The 22,177-nt window shown below is 41.1% G+C and overlaps 1 protein-coding gene across 2 annotated transcripts in view; it reads right to left on the reverse strand.

Annotated features, from left to right (window-relative positions):
- Nucleotides 1-7,364: 7,364 nt before the first annotated feature.
- Nucleotides 7,365-22,177, reverse strand: part of N4bp2 (NEDD4 binding protein 2) — a 71,709-nt gene continuing 56,896 nt past the window's right edge. The window contains exons 13-17 of one of the 2 annotated variants that reach the window (XM_087583077.1): nt 17,751-17,939; nt 16,179-16,347; nt 11,801-11,924; nt 10,650-10,725; nt 7,365-7,741 (exon numbers count right to left, since the gene is read on the reverse strand). In XM_087583077.1, coding sequence (XP_087439203.1) covers nt 10,680-10,725; nt 11,801-11,924; nt 16,179-16,347; nt 17,751-17,939 — 528 coding nt within the window. In that variant the 3' untranslated portion in view covers nt 7,365-7,741; nt 10,650-10,679. 2 annotated transcript variants of the gene reach the window in all.

Genomic DNA, 22,177 nt, shown 5'->3' on the forward strand with positions numbered 1-22,177 from the left:
TGGTTTGAATATGGTTGGCCCATGAGACATGGCACTATTAGGAGGTGTGGCCTCGTTGGAGGAAATGTGTCACTGTAAGGGTGGGCTTTGAGGTCCTAGACTCAAGCTCTACCCAGCATGGAAGAGAGTCCCCTCGTGGCTGCCTTCAGATCAAGATGTAGAACGCTAAGCGACTCCTGCCCCATGTCTGCCTGGACGCTGCCATGCTCCCTGTCTCTGATAATGGATTGAACCTCTGAATCTGTAAGCCAGCCCCAATTAAATGCTGTCCTTTGTAAGAGTTGCCTTGGTCATGGTGTCTCTTCACAGAAATGGAAACCCTAACTAAGACACTAGGTTTGCATTACGGGGCAGCAAGTATCTTTATGCACTGAGCCATCCCATCAGCTTTCTAAAAGACGGAAAAACAGACAAGAAGGAACGTCAAACTGAATTCCCACCGCAAAGTGATTCAGAAAGGCCCAGACCACATCCGTTCCTCGTGATCCCTTCCTGAGCTTCTCCTGTCACCTATCCATCTCCTCCCTCCAGTGAATACAAAACAGCAGAGTAAAGAATGACCCTAACAAAACCTCCCTCCAAGCGTCACTGGACTGAGTCATATCCAGCCAGGGTGAAAGATAGGGACTGTCCAAATAAAAGAAACATTTTTTCTAGTTCACCCGTCTTCCAGCAGGCTGGCTTTCAATCTTGCACTCTACCACACTGGCTGTAACCTTTCTGGACAATGTGTAGAGTGGATGACCCACAAATCTGGTATTAGTTCTCTGACCTTCTCTACTCTGATGACAACCATCTCTGATATGCCACAAATCAAGCTGGGGAACAAGGATCCTCATCGCTAATACTTCAAACTCTGAAATTCGCTCCCTTCCCACCTCCTCTCACTTTCCTTCAGACTCTGACTTTCTGAAGTTGTTTGTCTTCAAGACTCCATTACCCTGTATCATGCCTTTGTTTTCAAATCCCAGGCTTCTGTCTCAGGTCAGGAGATAACCTGAGGAGTGATGGACATGCTATTAGCTTGGTTGTAGTGGTGACTATACACGGTTTACACCGTGTATAGGGACATCGTTGTCATTAATAAAACCGAATGTGGGAGGAGTTGGAGATGGCTCAGGTAAGAGCGTTTGTTGTACAAGCATGAAGGCCTAAGAGTGAATCCCCAGCACCCATGTAAGACCAGCATGGGTGTGCATGCATGAAGTTAGTGACCTAAAATCCCCTGCTGGGCTGAGAAACTTGACTTGATTGGCCACACCTTCAAGCTTTTGGGACTCAGGAAGGTTCTGCTAAAATAAATGTGCCAGCCTCTGCACTTGCAGGGGAACCGTCCCCAGAGTCCCCTTTCTGCCCTATACAGCCTGCAAGGATCCTGCTCCCTTTCATTGCTCTGATTAAAGGACAATCTGCTTCTAAAGAGGTCATCTCCCTTTACTTCCATGTCACTATCAATCCTGCTCTAACAATGCCTATAACCCAGGCACTGAGAGTCAGAGACCGTCTCAACGAGGTAGCAGCAACAAAGAAAGGTGATGTCTTCTGGCTTTTGCATGCCTGTGTGCATGCACGCAAGGATGGGAGCTTGGAAGCTGGAAGTGGACGTTGCTGGAAAGTGTTAAGAAATGAGTAACAGGGGGTTGGGGATTTAGCTCAGCGGTAGAGCGCTTGCCTAGCGAGCGCAAGGCCCTGGGTTCAGTCCCCAGCCCTGGAAAAAAAAAAAAAAAAAAAAAAAAAAAAAAAAAAAAAAAAAAAAAGAAATGAGTAACAGCCCTAAGACTAGGGAAACGCACAAGGCCGGTAAGTCTTGTTAACAGCATGCAGTCACGAGGAGTCCTGTTTCCCCTTAACTAATTGCAAGTGTGAACAACTCAAGCCCCATGCATGAAGGGAATGCACCATGCAGGCCCAGGGCACAGGCTGTGAGCCTGGCAGATTCAGTCTGAATCCTCATTCTACTGATTCATGAACAGTCTTGGACAAGGTGCTTCAGCTCCTCCCTGTTTCCCTGCACCCAACTGTTCTGAGGACTAAGCAAGGTAGCATATGTAAGCATAAAGGGTAGAGACCAGGAGTGAGGTAGGAGCCAAGGAGGAAGTCTTCAGTGGGGACTGTTCATCTTAAGGATCTAGCAAGTTCACTTAAAATTCAGGGTCCAATCTTGAGGGTAGAAATATGCATTTTAACTAATATTTTATGGACATTTCTTTGTGTATACAGCTTGAAAACTACTGCTCTAAGAAATAAAAATTAAAAATTTTTAAAACTCGAGTCCTACTCGTTTACACTTAAAAAGAAGTAAGTTTTACAGTTCTTCCTGTTGGGGATTTGGCTCAGCTGTAGAGCGCTTGCCTAGCAACCGCAAGGCCCTGGGTTCGGTCCCCAGCTCAGAAAAAAAAAAAAAAAATATGTCCACCACAGTTCTTCCTAACATACCCATTTTTGTTTTCATGTACAAAAAGATAAAGTTACATCAGATAATAATGTATTGCACTTGCTGCTGGGTAAAACAGTGGGAGGAGCTTTAACTATATCCTGGAGCTGGACCTTCCTTCAATGTTTTCACTTGAGACCATGGACTCATGAAGGTAAAGATGAGCTTGAGTTCCCTGTTCTCCTGCTTCCACCTGTCCCCTGAATGCTGGAATTGCAGCATCACTACCTCACCCAATTCCTGGCACACTTCTATACAGCCCAAGCCACGATTAATCTTCATTGTCAACTTGATTGCAATTGCCATGGAGACGCTACTTCTGGGAATGTCTGTGAGGGCACTGAGGCTCAACTGAGGACTAAAGATTCCCCTTAACTGTGGGTGACCCCTCCCTGTAATTAAATCAGAAGGCTCTGAGCGCTAGCATTCATCTCCTTCTGCTTCTTCATATGGATACAGTGACCAACCCCAGCACCACATCTTTCCACCAGGATGGCCTGCACCTTCAGACTGTGAACCAAAATAAGTCCTTCCTCCCTTAGCTTGCTTTGATCAGGCAGAAAGAAAAGTAGTGACTACATGCCTAAAGTCTGTTTTTTCAGGATCATGTCATGCTGCAGAGACTTCTCTTAAGCTTGTGGACAAGTGGCCCTAAGATCCCCAAGTAGCTAGGATGAGACCTACAACTGCCCCTGTCCATCTGTCTAGTGTCCCCAATGTAGCCAACATGGACATCCCCTTCCCCTGCCCCACATCTGTGCTTGCTGTGTTGTAGGGCTGCAAAGCTTGCCTCTCAGATGGTGCCTGAAGATGCAGTTCTCTCGGAGAACAGGCCTTGCTGAGGTCTGGAAGAGTAAGGTATGGGGCTCTGCTCTGTTGCTACTGCTCACTCCGTAGAGGAATCACGTAGCAGAGACTTCTCAGTTTTCTGCAAAGCTTCTCTGATATGCACTCAGGGTAGGCTAGAAACAGCTGTGGTGGTGGAGCCTTGGTGGCTCCCTTCCTGGTGCCTCACCTTTAAATCTGGCAGAGGTGATAACTATTAGGCAGGTCCAGAGACGAACCTACCTACCATCACTTCTTTAAATAACCCACTGACTAGAAAAGTTTCAGTTGGACACAGTGGCACATGTGGAAGGCAGGAATGAGAGGAACTATGCTACTTCATGAGACCATGTCTCATAAGACAGAACAAACCAAAAATCCCACCACAACCAAAAAAAGTCTGTAGTTTTAAGGTAGACATTATGGTATAATCAATATTCATCCCATCTTCAGTAGTTACTAACTTACATCCAAACTGATTTTGGTTTTTTTGAGGCAAGCTCTCCCCTTACAGTCCAGAGAACTACAAATTCACAACCCACCTGGCTCTTCCTCTCGAGTGCTAGAGTCAGTGTACACACCAGTCTGTGTTCAATCTTGATTCATAAGAACCCCACTCCCTTCTCCACTCCCTCACCTCTGGCTGGGGATCAAACCCATTTTGTGGTTGAATCCATGCCGACCCTGGACTGTAGCATTAGTTCCTTCCCCCCACCACCCTTGAATCCATGCCGACCCTGGGCTGTAGCATTAGTTCCTCCCCAGCACACACACACCCCACATACACACCTATTTTCACATAAATCCCCACCAGCATGCACTTCCAAAAGCAGTACACTCTGAAGAGTCCGGCATGACTACTACCCACTCGGTGCTCACACAGTTGATCACTTTTACTGTGATACACTTTGTCTTGCTGAGCCAGTACCCACATAAAAGTTCGCAGAGTGCAACTGGAGGACACATTTCAAGTCTTGATGTCTAAGTCCTCCCTTCATCAGTGTTCTCTGCAACTGGTTTTGAAGAAACCATCTTGTTCGATTCTGGCTCTCTGTATTTTGGTGAGTGAGCCCAGTGGTTTGCTCGACAGAGTGAGTACTTCCGTAATTCCTATAAATTTCCGGGTAGAAAGCTTCGTTCTTCCAGATGCAGGTGTTTTCTGAGCTCTGCAGTAGCCTCTGCGGGCAGCTAGCAATGGCATGACTAGTCTGGGACTATTTAAGCACAGTTCCTCTGCTTAAGACAGGCGGGGTGGGCTGGGGTGGGTGCTGCTTTTTGATTACCATGGGGTGTGTGACTTTCAGCTGTTACTCTGTGGAAACCGAAGATTAAACAGTGGCAATGTTCCCTGCAGCAGCCTGGGGTGGGAAACTACGTTATCTGATTTATTCTCATGCCTTCGAGGATGAAGTGTGCTTATTTATGGGTTGTGTCTTATTAGTACCAAGTTCTCTGGGCTTTGAGTTGTTTTCTGAGGTACCTTTGGCAAGAGGTTTCTGCCTGGTTTTGGAAGAGCCCTCTCCCTGATTGCCAATTGTGCCATGTTTTTAGAGCATTAATACTTTCGTTCAGAATTTGTAGTTTTCCAAATCCCCCCAGTGCGTCAGTCCAGGTATGTACAGAACATGCTCTTATCTCATATTAAACAGAAAAGGCTGTTGATGTAACGCTACCAGGAGCATGACTAGATCAGCTAGCATCCCCCAAGGAGACTGACTGAGCTCTGCTGGCCATGTTGCTCCTTTCCTAATGAAGACCACAGGCTGCCCGCCTGCTGTGAGTAGGGCTGGTTGCCACAGTGATACTTTCATTTTCTATAAAGGACACCCTAAACTTCTCAGCTTTTGAAAACTGTCTCCACTGTAGAACGTCAATCCTAGTACAACTTCACTGGTCATACCATTGATACAATGAGAATGCAGGCTACAGGCCTGAAGACAAGGTTCAAACAAACATGGGTTCCTTAGACATGTTTCACAGCTTGTTTCAAAGAGTATCCATCTGATGACATGGGAAAGAAAGTATCTTCGGTACCATACCCTTTAAATAAGTGGCCTAACAACCCACTTCATCTCACTGCCACAGCCTGCAGCTTCCTGCATCCGAAGAGAGACAGGCTACTGACGGGTTACACCCACTACCATTTCTCCACCTTTACATAATGAATATGCTTCTATTGTGAAACTTCAGCCATATTGAAGAGCTAATATTTCTTCAGCTATTAAAACTAATGAAAGAAGTTGTGACCACAAAGACAGCTCCAGAACCCAGCAAAGGCAAGCAAAGACTTCCAAATGCTTCAATCTTTTTCTTACAGAAAGACATTCAATTATACATTTGAAGCAGGAGAGCTGTGGTGAAGCTCACTGCCATCTGCAAAATGGTGGCCTCCTCTCCCCAGTTCCTTCTTTATAAGCAGGCTCCGGGTCCTCAGACGCAGACGGAAGCCAAGCTCCGTTTTACTTGTTGCAAATAACATGCACCCAATAGTGAGCTTTTGAACATGAAGTAATTAAAAGAGGAGGATAAAGTAATATGCAAGTGGATTAACTAAGCATCATCACCAGGAATAACCTACAGGCTACACCCAGTTGCTACCACTAAGGTGGTCAATTCAAAAGTGATCCTGTTTGCAGTCAAAAGATGAACCCAAAATCCATTTCCTCAGCCATTACTAAGATTACTTGAATATTTAAGATCAAAATACATGACATTGTGGGTCTTCCTTATTACTCGTTAGTATTTGGAAGTTATTAATTACCTACTAAAGGAATGTATCAAGAACTAATTTCTACTTATTTGTATATATATCATGGTAAAAATGACAAGGCAGAGACTGAATTCATTCCCTCATATTCTCTTTCTTTCACAAGAATGCTCAAAACTTAGCTACATATAGGCAATCTGAAACAGGTAACTTCCCAGACATGCTTGGAGGTGCCATGTAAAAACATAACTGTACTCTGGGTAATAAACTACAAAATGAAATGTACTACAGAGATTCCAAAAAGCACCTTTCAAAGTGCTGGCACCCACCCACTGCCACCCTCCTGTCCTTCCAACGAGATGGCAGAAAACTGAAAGGATCTTAAATCCTACAAAACGGTTCATGGATTAGAGAGCTCACACCAGTCCTAGACCTTTATCTCTGGCATTTAATATCAAGAGGGAAATAAGTCATTATGTCTTATCCAAAATATTTGGTCGCCCTCCATCTCCCCAAAATACTGGCTTTCTCTGGATACAGGACAAAGGCGACTCCATAAATGAGAAGTTTTCCAGACATGTTAACCAGCTACCCCTCCCCTCTTTTCTTTTTTCTTTTTAAATGTTTTTTTCAGAGCTGGGACCAAATTAAATTATTCTTATTTGAGACAGGGTCTGACCATAAAGGTCTCACATGCAGCCTCAAACTCACAGAGATCCTCCTGTCTCTGCAGCACCACACCCAGCTCACACCCTCTTAAGGATGTATGTAGCTGTTACACACTGGGCATCAGATAGTCTAGGTCAGTGTTGGGCAAGCCAGTTAGCGTCTGTAGTCCTGTCTGTCTCTATCCACTGAACTGGAGTAGCACCGTTATGTAAAGAGATCTTACATAACCACAGGTAAACATATATGAAAATGTATGCAAAGGAATCATTAGACACAGTAATTGGTGAGACTAAAGACACCTGTGGGTAGAAACTACATTACACTGTATCTTCAGTAACAAGTGCTCAGGAAATATTTGTTGAATAAATATTTTGACATCTTTTTTTTTTCCTTTTTTCTATTTTTCGGAGCTGGGGACCGAACCCAGGGCCTTGCATTTGCTAGGCAAGCGCTCTACCACTGAGCTAAATCCCCAACCCTTTGACATCTTTGAATAATTGATAAATTCTTTTTTTTTTTTTTGAGTTGAGTGAAGCTGATGTTAGAGTATTAGTTATGTTCCTAATGGGAACAAATAACAACTCCTAATTTTGACCACTTCTCTGGTCCAAAAGTGAACCCACTTGCAAAAGCAACACAAGCTGGCACAGTTGTACAGAAGTGGTTCCCAGAGACTCAAAGACACATCTTTAATACCCACATGAAACAAAGGATTCCTTCGCCCTGGACTGTGATGAAAGCATTTTATTAAATTAAGTATGTAATTTGTAAATGGTTTCATAAGAAATTTTAAAAGCAAAGTTATAAACATTTTCAATAAAAAAAGTACAGGTTGACAGCAAAAATCACATTTTTATAGTACACATAAAAACATTTTGTTTCTGATACACCATCTGAAAAGCTTACAGTCTATTCTTCAGCTGCTAGCTGCAATGGGGCACTTTAATGAGGCGGAGAGGGGTAACTCAACAAAGCAGGTTCATCACCTGACCACGGAAGTCAAGCGCTCAAATGTGAGGACAGTGAATGAACTCCGGCATCATCTAACTGAGGTTACGAAGGCTTCAGGACACAGGTGTGTTCTAGCCTCGTTTCTCTAGTCACTTCTGTAAAGAGGCATCAAGTAATACTGTAAACTTAAATCACACTTTAAAAATAAGCACCATTAACATACATTCTACATCAACTTACTTTTCCTTTTAAATGGCACTTGGTTTTGGCCACGCAGACATTTATGTCTGTTTTCTTTACAAGTATTAAAAATAAGCAACACTTAAGCACGGCACAGAACATTATCAGTGTCACCTCATTGCACAATAGAAAAGCACTCAGAAAAAACAGCACACGTTAGTTTGTCCATTTCTTACATTTTCTTAATTGAGAGCAGTTAAAACATTGTCAGAGCAATTTGAGTTTCAAAAGTTTCCAATTGCCAGCTGAAACTAACTAACCTTGCCCTTACACACATCCTTCTAAAGCGAACAGAACACTTGAATTTATAAAGAAGACCAAAACAAAGGACAGGAAACATCCCCCAAAGAACTGGAAGCTGTTTGTTCTCAAAATCTGTTATAATACCTGTCATTTCAGTCACAGTTCCCACTATATGATATGGATGATATGTAAATGTCACAGTATACAAGTAGTATGGAAATACTCATAAACAGAAGAAAACTTCAACTCAAAAATAACACCAATGTATCAACAGCTAATAGATGTCAGAAAACATAAGCCAATTGTCTCACAGGATAAGGAAAGAGACTGAAAATGGTTGTGAGGGCCTGGCCCTCACACTGACTGTCATGTGATTCCTATCAATTCTGTATCTCACTGGGTGGACACCAGTAACAGATTTTAAATGTATATAACTGCTACTAAGATCTTCCAAGTTTTGGGGAAAAATGCTATACTTTTAAAATGTTTTAAAATACTAGGTTTACAAAGAGCTCTTCTCACCTGGATCATCTCTAAACCATCTTTACCTGGGACATACAAAATTCAGAAGGGAGCAAAAGAAAAATCTTTGATCCCCAGAGTCCTCTACCTCTGGCTGGGACACAAGATTTAGAGGTCAGCAAATGAAAGTTTAGAAAATGATCTTTTATAATTGTAACTGCTTCAAAGATACCAGATAGGAGGGCAGGGAAGGGAATTTGGGACTATAAATATATATAATGTTCAAACTTTGTTATTTATAGATAATGATTAAAGACTATGAAGCCAAGCATGGCAAAACATATCTATAGTCTCAATGTTTAGGAAGGCGAGGCAGAAGGATTGTGAGTTTAGGCCAACGGGTCTTCATAGCAATCTTGAGGTCTGCATTAGGTTTACTCCATCATAAAGAACCGCTAGCGGACTTCTGAAAATCAGGCCGGGCGCAGCAGTGAAAAGAGCTGCTTTCTGGAGGCTTCTAGCCACCGCCTCCAGCTATACGCACACTAGTACTTCTCACTGCTCTCTTAATTAGAATCACAGTAATAATATAAATTGTCTGAAATATTCAAATATTCAAATATTAAAACATGAGAAAATATAAAACACAGAAAATGAGTATGCAGCTGCACACACTCCAATAATTCCAGGTGTTAAATTGTCTCATTTTTCTATCATCTTAACTTGAACACAGGAATATGCTTACTTTATTAACTACTGATTATGGTTTTTGTACTAAGTTATAAAAGGGAACTGCTTTATTTGTAATATATATATATAAAAAACACTTCCAAGCATTACCAAAAATGGTATGCTACACTACTGCAATTTTTAAAACAAATTATTACAAGTCTAAAAATATAAATACTTGAGTATCAGTAATCACTAACTATAGGTAACAAACATAGATTTTTGTTTTTATGGAAATAAAATTGAATGGTAAGGCTCTTTTTTAAAAGCATGATTCACAAGACTAAAACATGATTCTACTTTTGATTCCCATTAAAATGCTCTTTGGGAGCTCACGCTGTCAGATCTTTCGGAGGAGGGCACTGCCTCATTCCTTATGAAGGTCTAAATGCAACACAATTGCTTGTGAACAGCGCATATGTTGAAAATACTCTGTATGTCCAAAGTTAGATTTACTTAACTACTGTGTTGTTCTAGAAAAATTACACTTTGCCACACTAAGTCTGTAGAAAGGAAACCAGAATTTACACACAAACAGGGAACTAGCTCAAAAAAGTCGATGAGACTTTTCTTCCAGAAAGTTGGCTTCTTTTCAAAATAAAGGTAAAAAAAGTCTTTCTAATTACAAGGGTTTCTTTTACAGTTGTACCAAAAATGGTTTTGCACTTAAGTCAGTAGGACTGACTCCCTGTAGCTTAGAAATGATGTCTGGAGTCTGAAACAGCCATTTAGCCTCCATGCCACTGCAGGGAGTCCAGGACACACAGGAGACACCAAGCACCGCTTCTCCTCTGAAAGCTACCTATTGTACCTATGAGACTACAAGTTACTTTCACACCCAACGTTCATCCCGGAAAAACACACACACCAGTACAGAAGGGAAAGGACGAGAGATACAGAGGAAAATACAATCACATATCCCCCTGTCTGTATGAACAGCAAAATCAAGTGATTTTGTGTTAAGCTTTGAAACCAGAAAAAAAACAAAAAACAAAACCACCTTGTGTTTTGCTGCTCACCTTTCTCCTTCACTATTTAACGCAACTCTGGAGAGGCTGAGGCGTGCCGCCCTCACACTCAGTCCCCTTTAGGACTTTTCTAAACATGAACCGTAGCACAAAGGCAGTGTTTGTTGGTTGGTTTGTTTTCCTAACAATGATATAGCACTTAAAACTTTAAACTGCAGGTGATACATTTTTTAGACACTTTGTAATCAATAAAAATTCCTTTCAATGTTTTGAAAAGTAACAGATTGGCATTTGATCAAGTAAAAAAAAAATTTTCCTTGAATTCTGAAAAGCATTTTTCTTGTTTTACATTCCTAATAAATACATTTGAAAATAGAACTGACTGAATTACTACAAGTAAAACCAACGTCAGCCCACAAACCTCACACTTCTAAGTCCAGGGCTTTAAGTTTCACTTCAGCATGACTTTCAAGCACCCTGGTTTAATTTCAGAGAACCTGTGGAAATGAAAGAGGAGTTATTTAAATATAAAATTTTAAACTACTTAAAAAAAACCTATCTTGTAATCAGTTTGAACTGTCTCTACTTAATATGTGTTACCAGCATTGCCTCCTTTATTAACATCCAGGACATCCAGGATCTCTGTTTGCAATCCCCTGGTTTACTATCCAAGCAAATACAGCCCTAAAGCTGCAGGTTAGTCCTAGACCACTAATCAACATAACGTGATTTTTCAGAACGTCTTAAGCCTGAATTTGACCTTCATGAAGAAGAGTCTGCTGTATGAAAGATAAGTGGTGGTATTACCGCAGCTCGACAAAGTTCTAATCCAACCAAGCCAATTGCAAAACTAGCCCCGAAAGGTTTCTAACCTCTATGTACAAAATTAATACTACTGATTTCTAAAGGTACAAATAATATCGCACGGCATAAAAAGTCTTACACTAACTGCAATTGGAAGATTCCAAGGAGAAGAGAGAGCTTTAATGACTAGTATGCTCAGAGAATCTACTGAGCAGCAAAGCTCCCCCCCGGGGGAGGTTCTCCTTCTGTTTCTACTGCTGGCTAATGACCAAATTGGAAAAGGACACTTCCTACCTGTCAATAAAAGTCAATTGTGCATTTAACTTAGAGAATATACAAATTCAGTTAGAACTTCGGCTACAGTTTAAACATATCCAAATCAGTCAAAGTCCCACAAATGCACTTTGTCCTTCAAAACCAGAAAGGCTCAAACCCTCGTATGTCCTCTACCTCTGCTAGGTAGTGCAGTAACAGAGGATTCGAAAAGATGTGTGTATATATATACACACATATATATACACACACACACATATATACATATATATATTATATATATATATATATTTAATTTTAAATTTGCAATAGAAAGTCTTAGCAGATTGTCACTGACAAAGCCATCTTTTCCTCTGGCTTCTCGTTACCAGACAATATCAACTAGCAAACCTAGGAAGCTGTGCTTGAACTAATGTGTGACTGAAATCAGAGAGCTGAACTGAGGTGGTTACTTGAATGGTTTTGAACATACTAGTAGCAGAAGTCCACACTCACCTGAAGCTGTGGCTTGTGAGGTATTTAATGACAGCTGGTTTGATTCGAGCAACTCCTCCCTGGCTGTGGTTTCCTCTCCCAGTAATCACTGAAAGATAGGGCTTACCGCCACTCTGCTTAAATTCTGTTAAAATGGGAATTAGAACAATTAAAATCATTTTTTTTACATTCTTGACAGAAAATCTAACTATTCAAAAGCATATGAAATTATTTTAATGATGTTCTAGAGATTTAAAACTCAAGGGAGAATTATGTTTCCCTTGTCCATTAGAGCCTTGAAGCAGTTTATCCATGTAAAGACTTGAGTGGAACAAGGCCTGAAACACACACTCGGTAGCAAGAGGCCAAGGAAGAGGATGTCAAGTAAGGCAGCCAGGGTTACAAGTGAGTTGAAAGTCAGTCTGAGGGACATAGTGAGACTCTGTATCAATAAGGCTTAAGTGAGAAGAGAGATTTCCAATCTCTACAAGTCTTTCTGAATAACAGCAATATTAATTATATCTAAAAATTGCTACACGACTGGACTCAGACATTGCTTTACATGACCTACTTTTGTGAATTAGAATCAATCCTACTAATGAAACACTGTAAAGCCAATCAGCTTTAGTATGAATCACAATGCTACCACAAATCAACTGTGTGTGTCCACGGGCAAATTCATTGGCTTCTTGGTATTAGCTTCTTCACCTAAGAAAGGAGATAATAACAGCCCCCACTTTATAAATCACTTACAGAAACAGCTAGCTATTAGCAAATCCACTTTTAACATGGCCTATCAAAGATAATTCACTGTCAAATTCTTCCCAGGAGAAAATTTTTTAAAATACTGAATGACACTCATCTCTTGAAAATATACAGCTGCCTCTTCATAGCTCAGTGGTAGAGCGCTTGCCTAGCAAGCACAAGGCCCTGGGTTCGGTCCCCAGCTCCAAAAAAAAAAAAAAAAATGAAAGTAGATGTAGCCTGAGGGATGGCATGGGGTTAAGAGCACTGGCTGATCTTCCTGAGGACCCAGGTTCAATTCCCAGCACCCACATGGCAGCTTCCAAGAAGGTAGATATACAAATTCTGAGATCAACAATAGCTCTAATATAGTAACAACAACAATAAAAACAAAGAAGTCCTATTAATAATAAAGTACTTAATGTAAAAAAATTATGTTCTTATTCATAAATAGCGCGCGCGCACACACGCACACACACACATATATAAAACATTTCACTATACAGCTCTGGCTGACTTGGAGTTCGCACTGTAGACCAGATTCTCCTCAGATTCACAGAGAACCACCTGCCTCTGACTTCTAAGTGTTGGGACTAAAGGTGTGTGCCACTGTGCCCAATCTGATGTATTTTTTAGGGAGCTATAAATCAAAGGTTTTCTTTCCCCTTACTTTTCTTTGTTTACTTTTTAGAAATAGAGCTATTTCTCCTCCAATTGTATCTTTATTTTCTGATTGCGTTTTGTGGTGATGTTGCTTGCTCCTCTGTCCCCTGTGAATCCCTGTAATTAATCACATCCAAACTCTTGAGTTTGTGTTTATCTTTACCCACCCAGATGTCTCTATTTATCCTCAATTTTGAAAACTCTTTTATATCCTGACTAAAACATAATGCAGGATACCCCATAGATTTCTACCCACTACCCCAAACACTTCTACTCAACAATTCCGCCATCTGGTGGTAAGTGGTGGACAAACGCGCACAAGACGGCTTTTTGCACCTGAGGTCTTGGCCAAATACTACCCTGGGCAAGTGACTGCTGAGCCATATGCTGAAAGCCTTAATCATAGCCATTTTGGAGGCTAAGGCAGAATCATAAGTTCAAGGTCAACCTGTGTTACATACAGAAAGAGTTAGGTTCAAAGCCAACCTGTGCTACACCAGCCTGGGCAACTTTAGTGATATATTGTCTCCAAACAAACAACTCCCTTATAACTGAACAGTGTTGGGGTTTTAAGCATATTAACCGCTTCAACCACACAATCGACACTTGCTTCCAATACTCCCTCCTTTCAAAAAAGAAACCATTCAGTAGTTAACAGTTCTAGCCCAAGCAATCACTAATCTACTCTCTAAGGACATTTCACATAAATGTCACCTTTTGTATTGGCCTTCTTTTAAGTAGCATTCCTACAAATCCATTCATGTATGAGAACTTCATCTTCATGGACAACTCCATTAAATAGATCATTGTATACACACACACACACACACACACACACACACACACATGCATACACACACATACACACACACATTCACACACACATATATACACACGTACACACACATACATACATACATGCATACATACACACATACATTCACACATACACACGAAGGAAGGAGGGAAGGAAGGAAGGAAGGAAGGGAGGGAGGGAGGGAGGGAGGGAGGGAGAAAGGGAGGGAGCAGAAACATGGTTGAGCCTAGAAGGCATTATACTAAGTGAAATTAGCCAGACTGAAAGAAAAGATTGTATGATGTTACTAACATATGGAATCTCAAAGTTGAAACTCATAGAAAGTAGAGTGGCTAGGACAGAAGATCAACACTGTGATCAAAGACAAGCATTTTCTACTGTAGGAGTAAGGTCTGCGGTCTGAAGTACAGTATGGCAACCATCAGTAGCACTGCACTGTGTAACTGGTCACTACACTACACTACAGTCTGCTATGCTCCTAAAAGTAACCTCTCACCTGTTGTCCTAGTCACTTTTCTACTGCTGCAGGAAAGTTTATTGGGAGTTTACAGCCCACGGCCATCATGACGAGGAGCACAGCAACAGACACACGGTGCTGAGCGGTAGCCGAGAGTTTTCATCATTACTCAATAGTATGAGGCGAGGCTAACTTGGAATGGGCTGGGCTTTTGAAACCCCAAAGCCCATCCCCAGTGACACACCTCCTCCAATAAAGGCCACACCTCTAATCCTTTCCAAGCAGTCCCACCAACTGGAGACTCAAACAGGAGCTTATAGGGAACCATTCTCACCCAAACCATGACATGCATACCCCTGTAAGTAAGGGCAACAACGCAATAATCTGGAGTCAGACTTCAGGATCACCTTTAGCCTTTCTGCCATGGACTCTCTATCTGGGCTGAGCAGACATTTGTTTCTATCTCCCCAATGTCACAACACCTTTTCCCACACCAAAATTCTTGCTCTTAGAAGTATTGGGGAACTGAACTGGAAAGACGGTTCACCATAAAAGCACTTGCTACTCTTCTACATGTCCCAGGTTCAGCTCCCAGCACACACACACAGAGGCGTACAACTACCCATATCTCCAATTCAAGATGACCCAATGTCCTCTTCTGACCAGACATATAAGTAATGCAAATATTCATGCAAGCAAATACTCATATACATAAAATAAATCTAAAAAAAATTTAAGTAGTGGGCTAGGAACACAGAAAACAACTTCAGCTAAATACAGAATTAAAAAAAAAAATATGTAGGTAGGGGTGTGTGTGTGTGTGTGTGTGTGTGTGTGTGTGTGTGTGTGTATGACAGGTATGGTGGCACATGCCTTTAATCCTAGCCCTTGAGAGGCAGAGGCAGGCAGATCTCAAAGTTCCCAAACAGCCTGATCTACAGAGAATTCCAGAACAACAGAGCTATATGGAGAAAGCTTGTCTTGGAAAAACAGAATAAAACCAACAGGAAAAAGGAGGAGACTGGAGAGAAGTATGAAAGGAAGCATTTTAAACATGAGAAACATCAGTGTCTGCTGCCCTTGGTACAGGTTAACTGGCCTATGACACTTTATTATTCTATAGCCTCTTCAACACAGTTGCAAAGTTTCAGAATAAGCAGATGAATTTATATACCACTCCCACTATCTATATATTATCTGTGGGAGATAAGCAAGACAGACTTCACTTTCTATGGAGTGCCACCACCGAAGAGAAGAAGCTACACAATCAGACACTGTAAAGCACCGAGTTAGGTCTTGAAAAAGATCTAGTAAAGGTCTTGGAAAAATACACAATTTAGGGAATGTCAGGTGTGGCCTTCCCTGTTACCTGTGTGACTAAATGCCAGCAGAAAGAAAGGGGCACTGCCGCTCTGCAGGTGTCTAGAAAGCCTGCCTCTGGGGCAATCCTATGAAAGTCCTTACTTGCTTTTGTACCTGAGCAAACATCTATTCAAGACAATATTCAAGGCAGGTCCCAATTATAAGTACAGAGTCCCACATTACACTGACCCCTCCTTTAATAGACATAATAAAGGAATAGAAATAATTCCAAGAAGGAAATCTTAGTGGTCACACCAGTGACAATTCTCTGAGGAATGACTAATACAAATGTCTACAAAAGAAGCAGATTCACTGTAGGCAAGTCTGTCACTACCAATGCCATCAGCACGCCCCACCTTCCGTTTTCTGCTGTAGAACTGCTGTCAAGTGTTCTATAGCTTCATCCACATGCAGCCCATGGAGGTCTAAGACGTTCTGTGGTAGCAGGGAGGCATTGACTTTCTCAAAGATCTCCACAGCAGCGAGGTGATTAGCTTCTCTCATCTTCTGCTCATGAAGACTACCCTTTAATCATAAACACATCACCAACAGAAACTTTTGATAATTACCACTTAAGACAGGCAAAGAAGTAGAAGTGCCCTAAACAAAATTAAGAACACTAAATTTAGTATCTTGATGTAACAGGCTAAAAGATGATGAACCAAACTTTGGAGAAATTTAGTAAGTGAATAATATGGTTTTTAAGCTACTCATAGTAATAAAATTAAAAAAAAATCCTTAAACAAAATACATAAAAGAATACAATATTTAGCACAAGAACCAGTAAGTTTAATGTTTGATTTGATTAATAAAGTATATTCTTTGATAATTACAGGTCTCTCAGCTTGATGGTCCCTTTAAAACAGCTTCTAGTTATTCCCTGCCCCAAGGACTATTATTAGGGCTCAAAAGGCTATCCTAAAAAAAAAAAAAAAAAAAAAAAAAAAGGCTATCCTAGTTTGACAACTTCTTTTCATGGCAGCCTGAGTTCAAGTCAATGTAAAAAGCTGGGAATATCTGTATGTGTGCTAACCCCAGCATCAGGGGAAGAGACGGGCAGATCCTGGGAGCTCACTGGCAAGCCAGCCTAGCTGAAAGGCTGAATTTCCAGCTTAGTACTACCTACTGCCTGCCTTAAGGCAGTAAATGGGAATGTGATGGTGGGATGGCCTCTGTATCCACAGGAACTCGCATTTATACACTACTGTGCATGTACCAAATATACATATACACACACAAATAAATGCTTTACTAAAAATCGACATGTCATTGACAATGTAAGACCCATGGGACTCCAGTCTAACACAACCTTTCCTGCTTTCTCTCCTCCAGGAAATTCTATCTGTGCACACACACTAGTGGATGGTAAACTGCCATGAGACCATCAGATGATTCAATTTAACCTAAGGGAAAGTCCAGGAAAACAAACCACAATTCCCTAGGCCCAGTGTGCAGACATGCTCCCAGTGCTCCCAGTAACCTGGAAAGCTTGAAACTGTCACAAGTTTAAGGGCAGCCTGCATAATTTAGTGAGAGTCAGTCTCTATATAAAAATAAATGAGAAGAGGAGGGGAGAAGGAGAGGGAGGGAAGGGGAGGGGAAAGGAAGAGGGGGAGGGGAGGAAGAGAGGAGACGAGGGGAGGGGAAGCGGGGAAGAGGGGAGGGGAGGGAAGGTGGAGGAGGAGAGGAGGGGAGGAGTTGAGGAGGAAGTGCAGCTCAGTGGTAGAACACCTGTTCTTGCATGTGTGGAGCAAGTTCACACTGAGGTGAAGAACAAATTCAACAGAGGAAACAAAAGTGTCACAATTGTGGCATTCTTTAACATTAGATGTCACTTAGATAATCTCCAAATTCTTCCCCAAATTGTTAAGCCAAACTTCAAGTACTTAATAATTGATGAACAAACTATAACCAGTTTTCTACTTCACCTGCTGAGCATAAAAGGTGGCCACATTCTTTTTGCCCATGCGATAGGCTTCCTTGGCCTTGCTGTAGCACTCCATCCTCTTCTGCTGGTGCAAGAAAGCTTCTGCCCTATAGTCATCATACTCAGGGTACTCAAAATCCTGGAAAGATGGGTCACCTGCGGTGTCATCAGCCTCTTTTGGTTTCTTTGCCTAGAAGAACACAATGCATATTACACAGAGTTTGGAATGGATGTCTTACTCTGAATGAATGTCTTCTTGTCAGAAAATGTATACACAAACCAGGCCTGAGCCAGGAGTAGTAGTACATGTCTGTAACCCTAGTATTTATCTATCACACAAAAGCAGGAAGATCAGGCAATTGGATGCGTTCAGCATGATATGGTCATAAACAGACAGGAAAATCCTAACAGCCTGACTACACAGAAATTAGAGGCTACTCTGGACTACATGAGACTATTTAATCCCAGCAATTGGGAGGCAGAGATAGGTGGATCTCTGAGTGCAAAGCCAGGCTGATCAAGCCTGGTTTATAGAGGGAGTTCCAGGAAGCCAGGACTACACAGAGAAAACCCTACCTTGGGGATTGGGAGAAAGCAGCCAAGGAAGAAAAGCGAACGACCAGTTAGACTCCTCTTTCCCTCAGGGCTCGCACTGTACGTCAGGACGTCCTACTGTCAGCTCTTCCATGCCGCTAACACTACCCCTTCATTAACCACTTGTAGGAGACGTAAAAATGTTCTTCAAAATTATGACTTCCTTTTTTGGTGGAGGAGAGGGAATGAGATAGGGTTTCTCTGTGTAGCCCTGGCTATCCTGGAACTCACTCTGTAGACCAGGTTGGCCTCAAATTCCACCTGCCTCTGCTCCCTCTGAGTACTAGGGTTAAAGAAGTGTGCCAGGACAGTCACCACCAGCTCTTCTTCAAAATTATTATAGTTAGGCCATAAAATCAACCCAAAAGACAGAAGGTAAAATAGAAAGCAATACAAATGTATACAGCACAGAAATCCCAGTTTTGGCTTGTGTTTAAGCCTATTCAAAGTTTCAAGCTTGGCGAGGATTACACATCTATCTTCCCAGCACTCAGGGGCAGGCAGGATTCATGTCATTCTTGACTACATAGGGAATATGAAGCCAGCCCAAGGTATGTGATATCTTGCTTTAAACAGACAAAAAGTTTCCAAGTAGCAATGAGAAATTTCAACTTATGGTTTTTAAAAAGCCAATTAAAAACAAATAATTAGAAAAACCAGAATACCTCATGTAGTTAGCATGGCTGATAATATGGGCAGATTTCAACCTGCTATGTACCATTAGTCACTGTGGTCAGGAAGAGAGCTTCAGGAGCCTTTTACAATACAGCCTGGACCCTCACACTCCCAGTATCACAGAGGCCAAGCAGTTGGGTGAGAACAGTATAAGCTACATATCAAGATCCTCTCTCAGAAACCAAGCACAGCAACCAAGTAAGTGTGTGTGTGTGTGTGTGTGTGTGTGTGTGTGTGTGTGTGTGTGTGTGTGTGTGCGTGCGCGCGCGCGCGCGCGCGCACGCGCGCGCTTGTTATCCAGAACAGGTCCTTAAAGAAGCAAGTCACTCTATGTAAAACATACAATGGTGAAAATAGTAATTATACAAACTGTCCCTATGCTTTCCATCAAGTAAGAAAGCTGCAGTTTGGGTAATATTTTCAGACAGTATAATCCAAATACTTTTTGAACAGTGGTTCTCAACCTGTGGGTCACAAACCATTTGTGGGTCACATATCAGATATATACATTATGATTTATACCAGTCGCATTCACATATCAGATATATACATCATGATTTACAGCAATCACATAATTACAGTTATGAAGTAGCAACAAAATAATCTTATGGTTGGGGGCTCACCACAACATGACAAACTTCTTAAAGGGTCACAGAATTAGGAAGGTTAAGAACCACTGCTTTAGAATATCAAAAGCTAATGTTTAAAAATTGAAATACAGTTATCTCTAAGTCAAACTGTCTTTTTATTAATCCTTTTCTTCAAAGTTATTTTTTGCAGAGAACTACTTACCAACAGCATCTGTCTTAAGAGATGTATGGTTTCAAATGACTAATGGAAACCTTAACAGTATAAGTCATATGCTACATTATATATCCAAAACCAAAACCAAATAAAATTATAATTTTCAATACCTTAGAAAACCATGCTCTCCCCAATCTGTTGGTTGCCCTTTTGTCCTACTGACAGTGTCCTTTGCCTTACAGAAGCTTTGCAATTTTATAAGGTCCCATTTGTCGATTCTTGTTCTTGCATAAATCATTGGTGTTTATTCCCCACTTTCTCTTCTATTGGTTTCAGGGTATCTGGTTTGATGTGGAGGTCCTTGACCCACTTAGACTTGAGCTTTGTACAAGGTGACAAGAATGGATCAATTTACATTCTTCTACATGCTGACCTCCAATTGAACCAGCACCATTTGTTGAAATACTATCTTTCTTCCACTGGATGGTTTTAGCTCCTTTATCAAAGATCAAGTGACTATAGGTGTGTGGGCTCACTTCTGGGTCTTCATTCTAGTCCACTGATCTACCTGCCTGTCTCTGTACCAATACCATACAGTTTTTATGACTATTGCTCTGTAATACTGCTTGAGGTTGGGGATCACGATTCCCCCAGCAGTACTTTTATTGTTGAGAATAGTTTTCGCTATCCTGGGTTTTTTGTTATTTCAAGTGAATTTGCAAATTGCTTTCTAACTCTATGAAGCAGTGAGTTGGAATTTTGATGGGGACTGTAGTGAATCTGTAGATTGCTTTTGGCAAAGTGGCCATCTTTACTATATTAATCCTGCCAATCCATGAGCATGGAAGGTCTTTCCATTTTCTGAGATTTTCTTCAATTTCTTTCTTCAAGACTTGGAATTTCTTGTCATACAGATCTCTCACTTGCTTGGTTAGATTCACACCAAGGTATTTTTATATTGTTTGTGACTATTGTGAAGGATGTCATTTCCCTAATTTCCTGCTCAGCCTGTTTATCCTTTGAGTAGAGGAAGGCTACTAATTTGAGTTAATTTTATACCCAGCCACTTTGCTGAAGTTGTTTATCAGCTTTAGTAGTTCTCTGGTGGAACTTTTGGGATCACTTAAGTATACTATCATATCATCTGCAAATAGTGGTATTTTGACTTCTTCCTTTCTAATTTTATCCCATTGACTGTTTGTTGTCTCATTGCTCTGGCTAGGACTTCAAGTATTATATTGAATAAGTAGGCAGAGAGTAGGCAGCCTTGTCTAGTCCCTGATTTTAGTGGGACTGTTTCAAGTTTCTCTCCATTTAGTTTGATGTTGGCTACTGATTTGCTGTATATGGCTTTTACTATGTTTAGGTATGGGCCTTGAATTCCTGAACTTTCCAAGACTTTTTCATGAAGGGGTGTGGATGTTTGTCAAATGCTTTCTCAGCATCTAATGAAATGATCATGTGGCTTTTTTCTTTTGAGTCTGTTTACATAGTGGATTGTGTTGATGGATTTCTGTATATTGAACCACCCCTGCTTCCCTGGGATGAAGTCTACTTGATCATGGTGGATGATCGTTTTGATGTGTTCTTGGATTCATTTGCAAGAGTTTTATTGAGTATTTTTGCATCAATGTTCATAAAGGTGACTGATCTGAAGTTCTCTTTCTTTGTTGGGTCTTTGTGTAGTTTAGGTATAAGTGTAATTGTGGCTTCATAGAAGGAATTGGGTAATGCTCCTTCTGTTTCTATTTTGTGGAATAGTTTGAAGTATTAGGTCTTCTTTGAAGGTCTGATAGAATTCTGCACTAAATCCATCTGGTCCTGGGCTTTTGTTAGTTGGGAGACTTTTAATGACTGCTTCTATTTCTTTAGGAGTTATGGGACTATTTAGATGGTTTCTCTGATCCTGATTTGACTTTGGTACCTGGTATCTGTCTAGAAAATTGTCCATTTCCTCCAGATTTTCCAGTTTTGTTTAATATAGGCTTTTATAGTAGGATCTGATGATTTTTTTAATTTCCTTAGATTCTGTCTCCCTTTTCATTCCTGGTTTTGTTAATTTGGATACTCTCTCTGTACCCTCTGGTTAGTCTCGCTAAGGGTTTTCTATCTTGTTGATTTTTTTTTTTTTTTTGATTCTTTTTTTCGGAGCTGAGGACCGAACCCAGGGCCTTGCGCTTCCTAGGTAAGCGCTCTACCACTGAGCTAAATCCCCAGCCCAGGGTTTTCTATCTTATTGATTTTTTTGTTGATTCTTTGTATAGTTCTTTTTGTTTCTACTTGGTTGCTTTCAGCTCTCAGTTTGATTATTTCCTGCCTTCCACTCCTCTTGGGTATATTTGCTTCGTTTTGTTCTATAGCTTTTAGGTATGCTGTCAAGCTGCTAGTGTATACTCTCTCCAGTTTCTTTCTGCA

The sequence above is a fragment of the Rattus norvegicus genome, chromosome 14, assembly GCF_021556685.1.
Source record: "Rattus norvegicus strain SHRSP/BbbUtx chromosome 14, alternate assembly SHRSP_T2T, whole genome shotgun sequence".
NCBI classification, from domain to species: domain Eukaryota; kingdom Metazoa; phylum Chordata; class Mammalia; order Rodentia; family Muridae; genus Rattus; species Rattus norvegicus.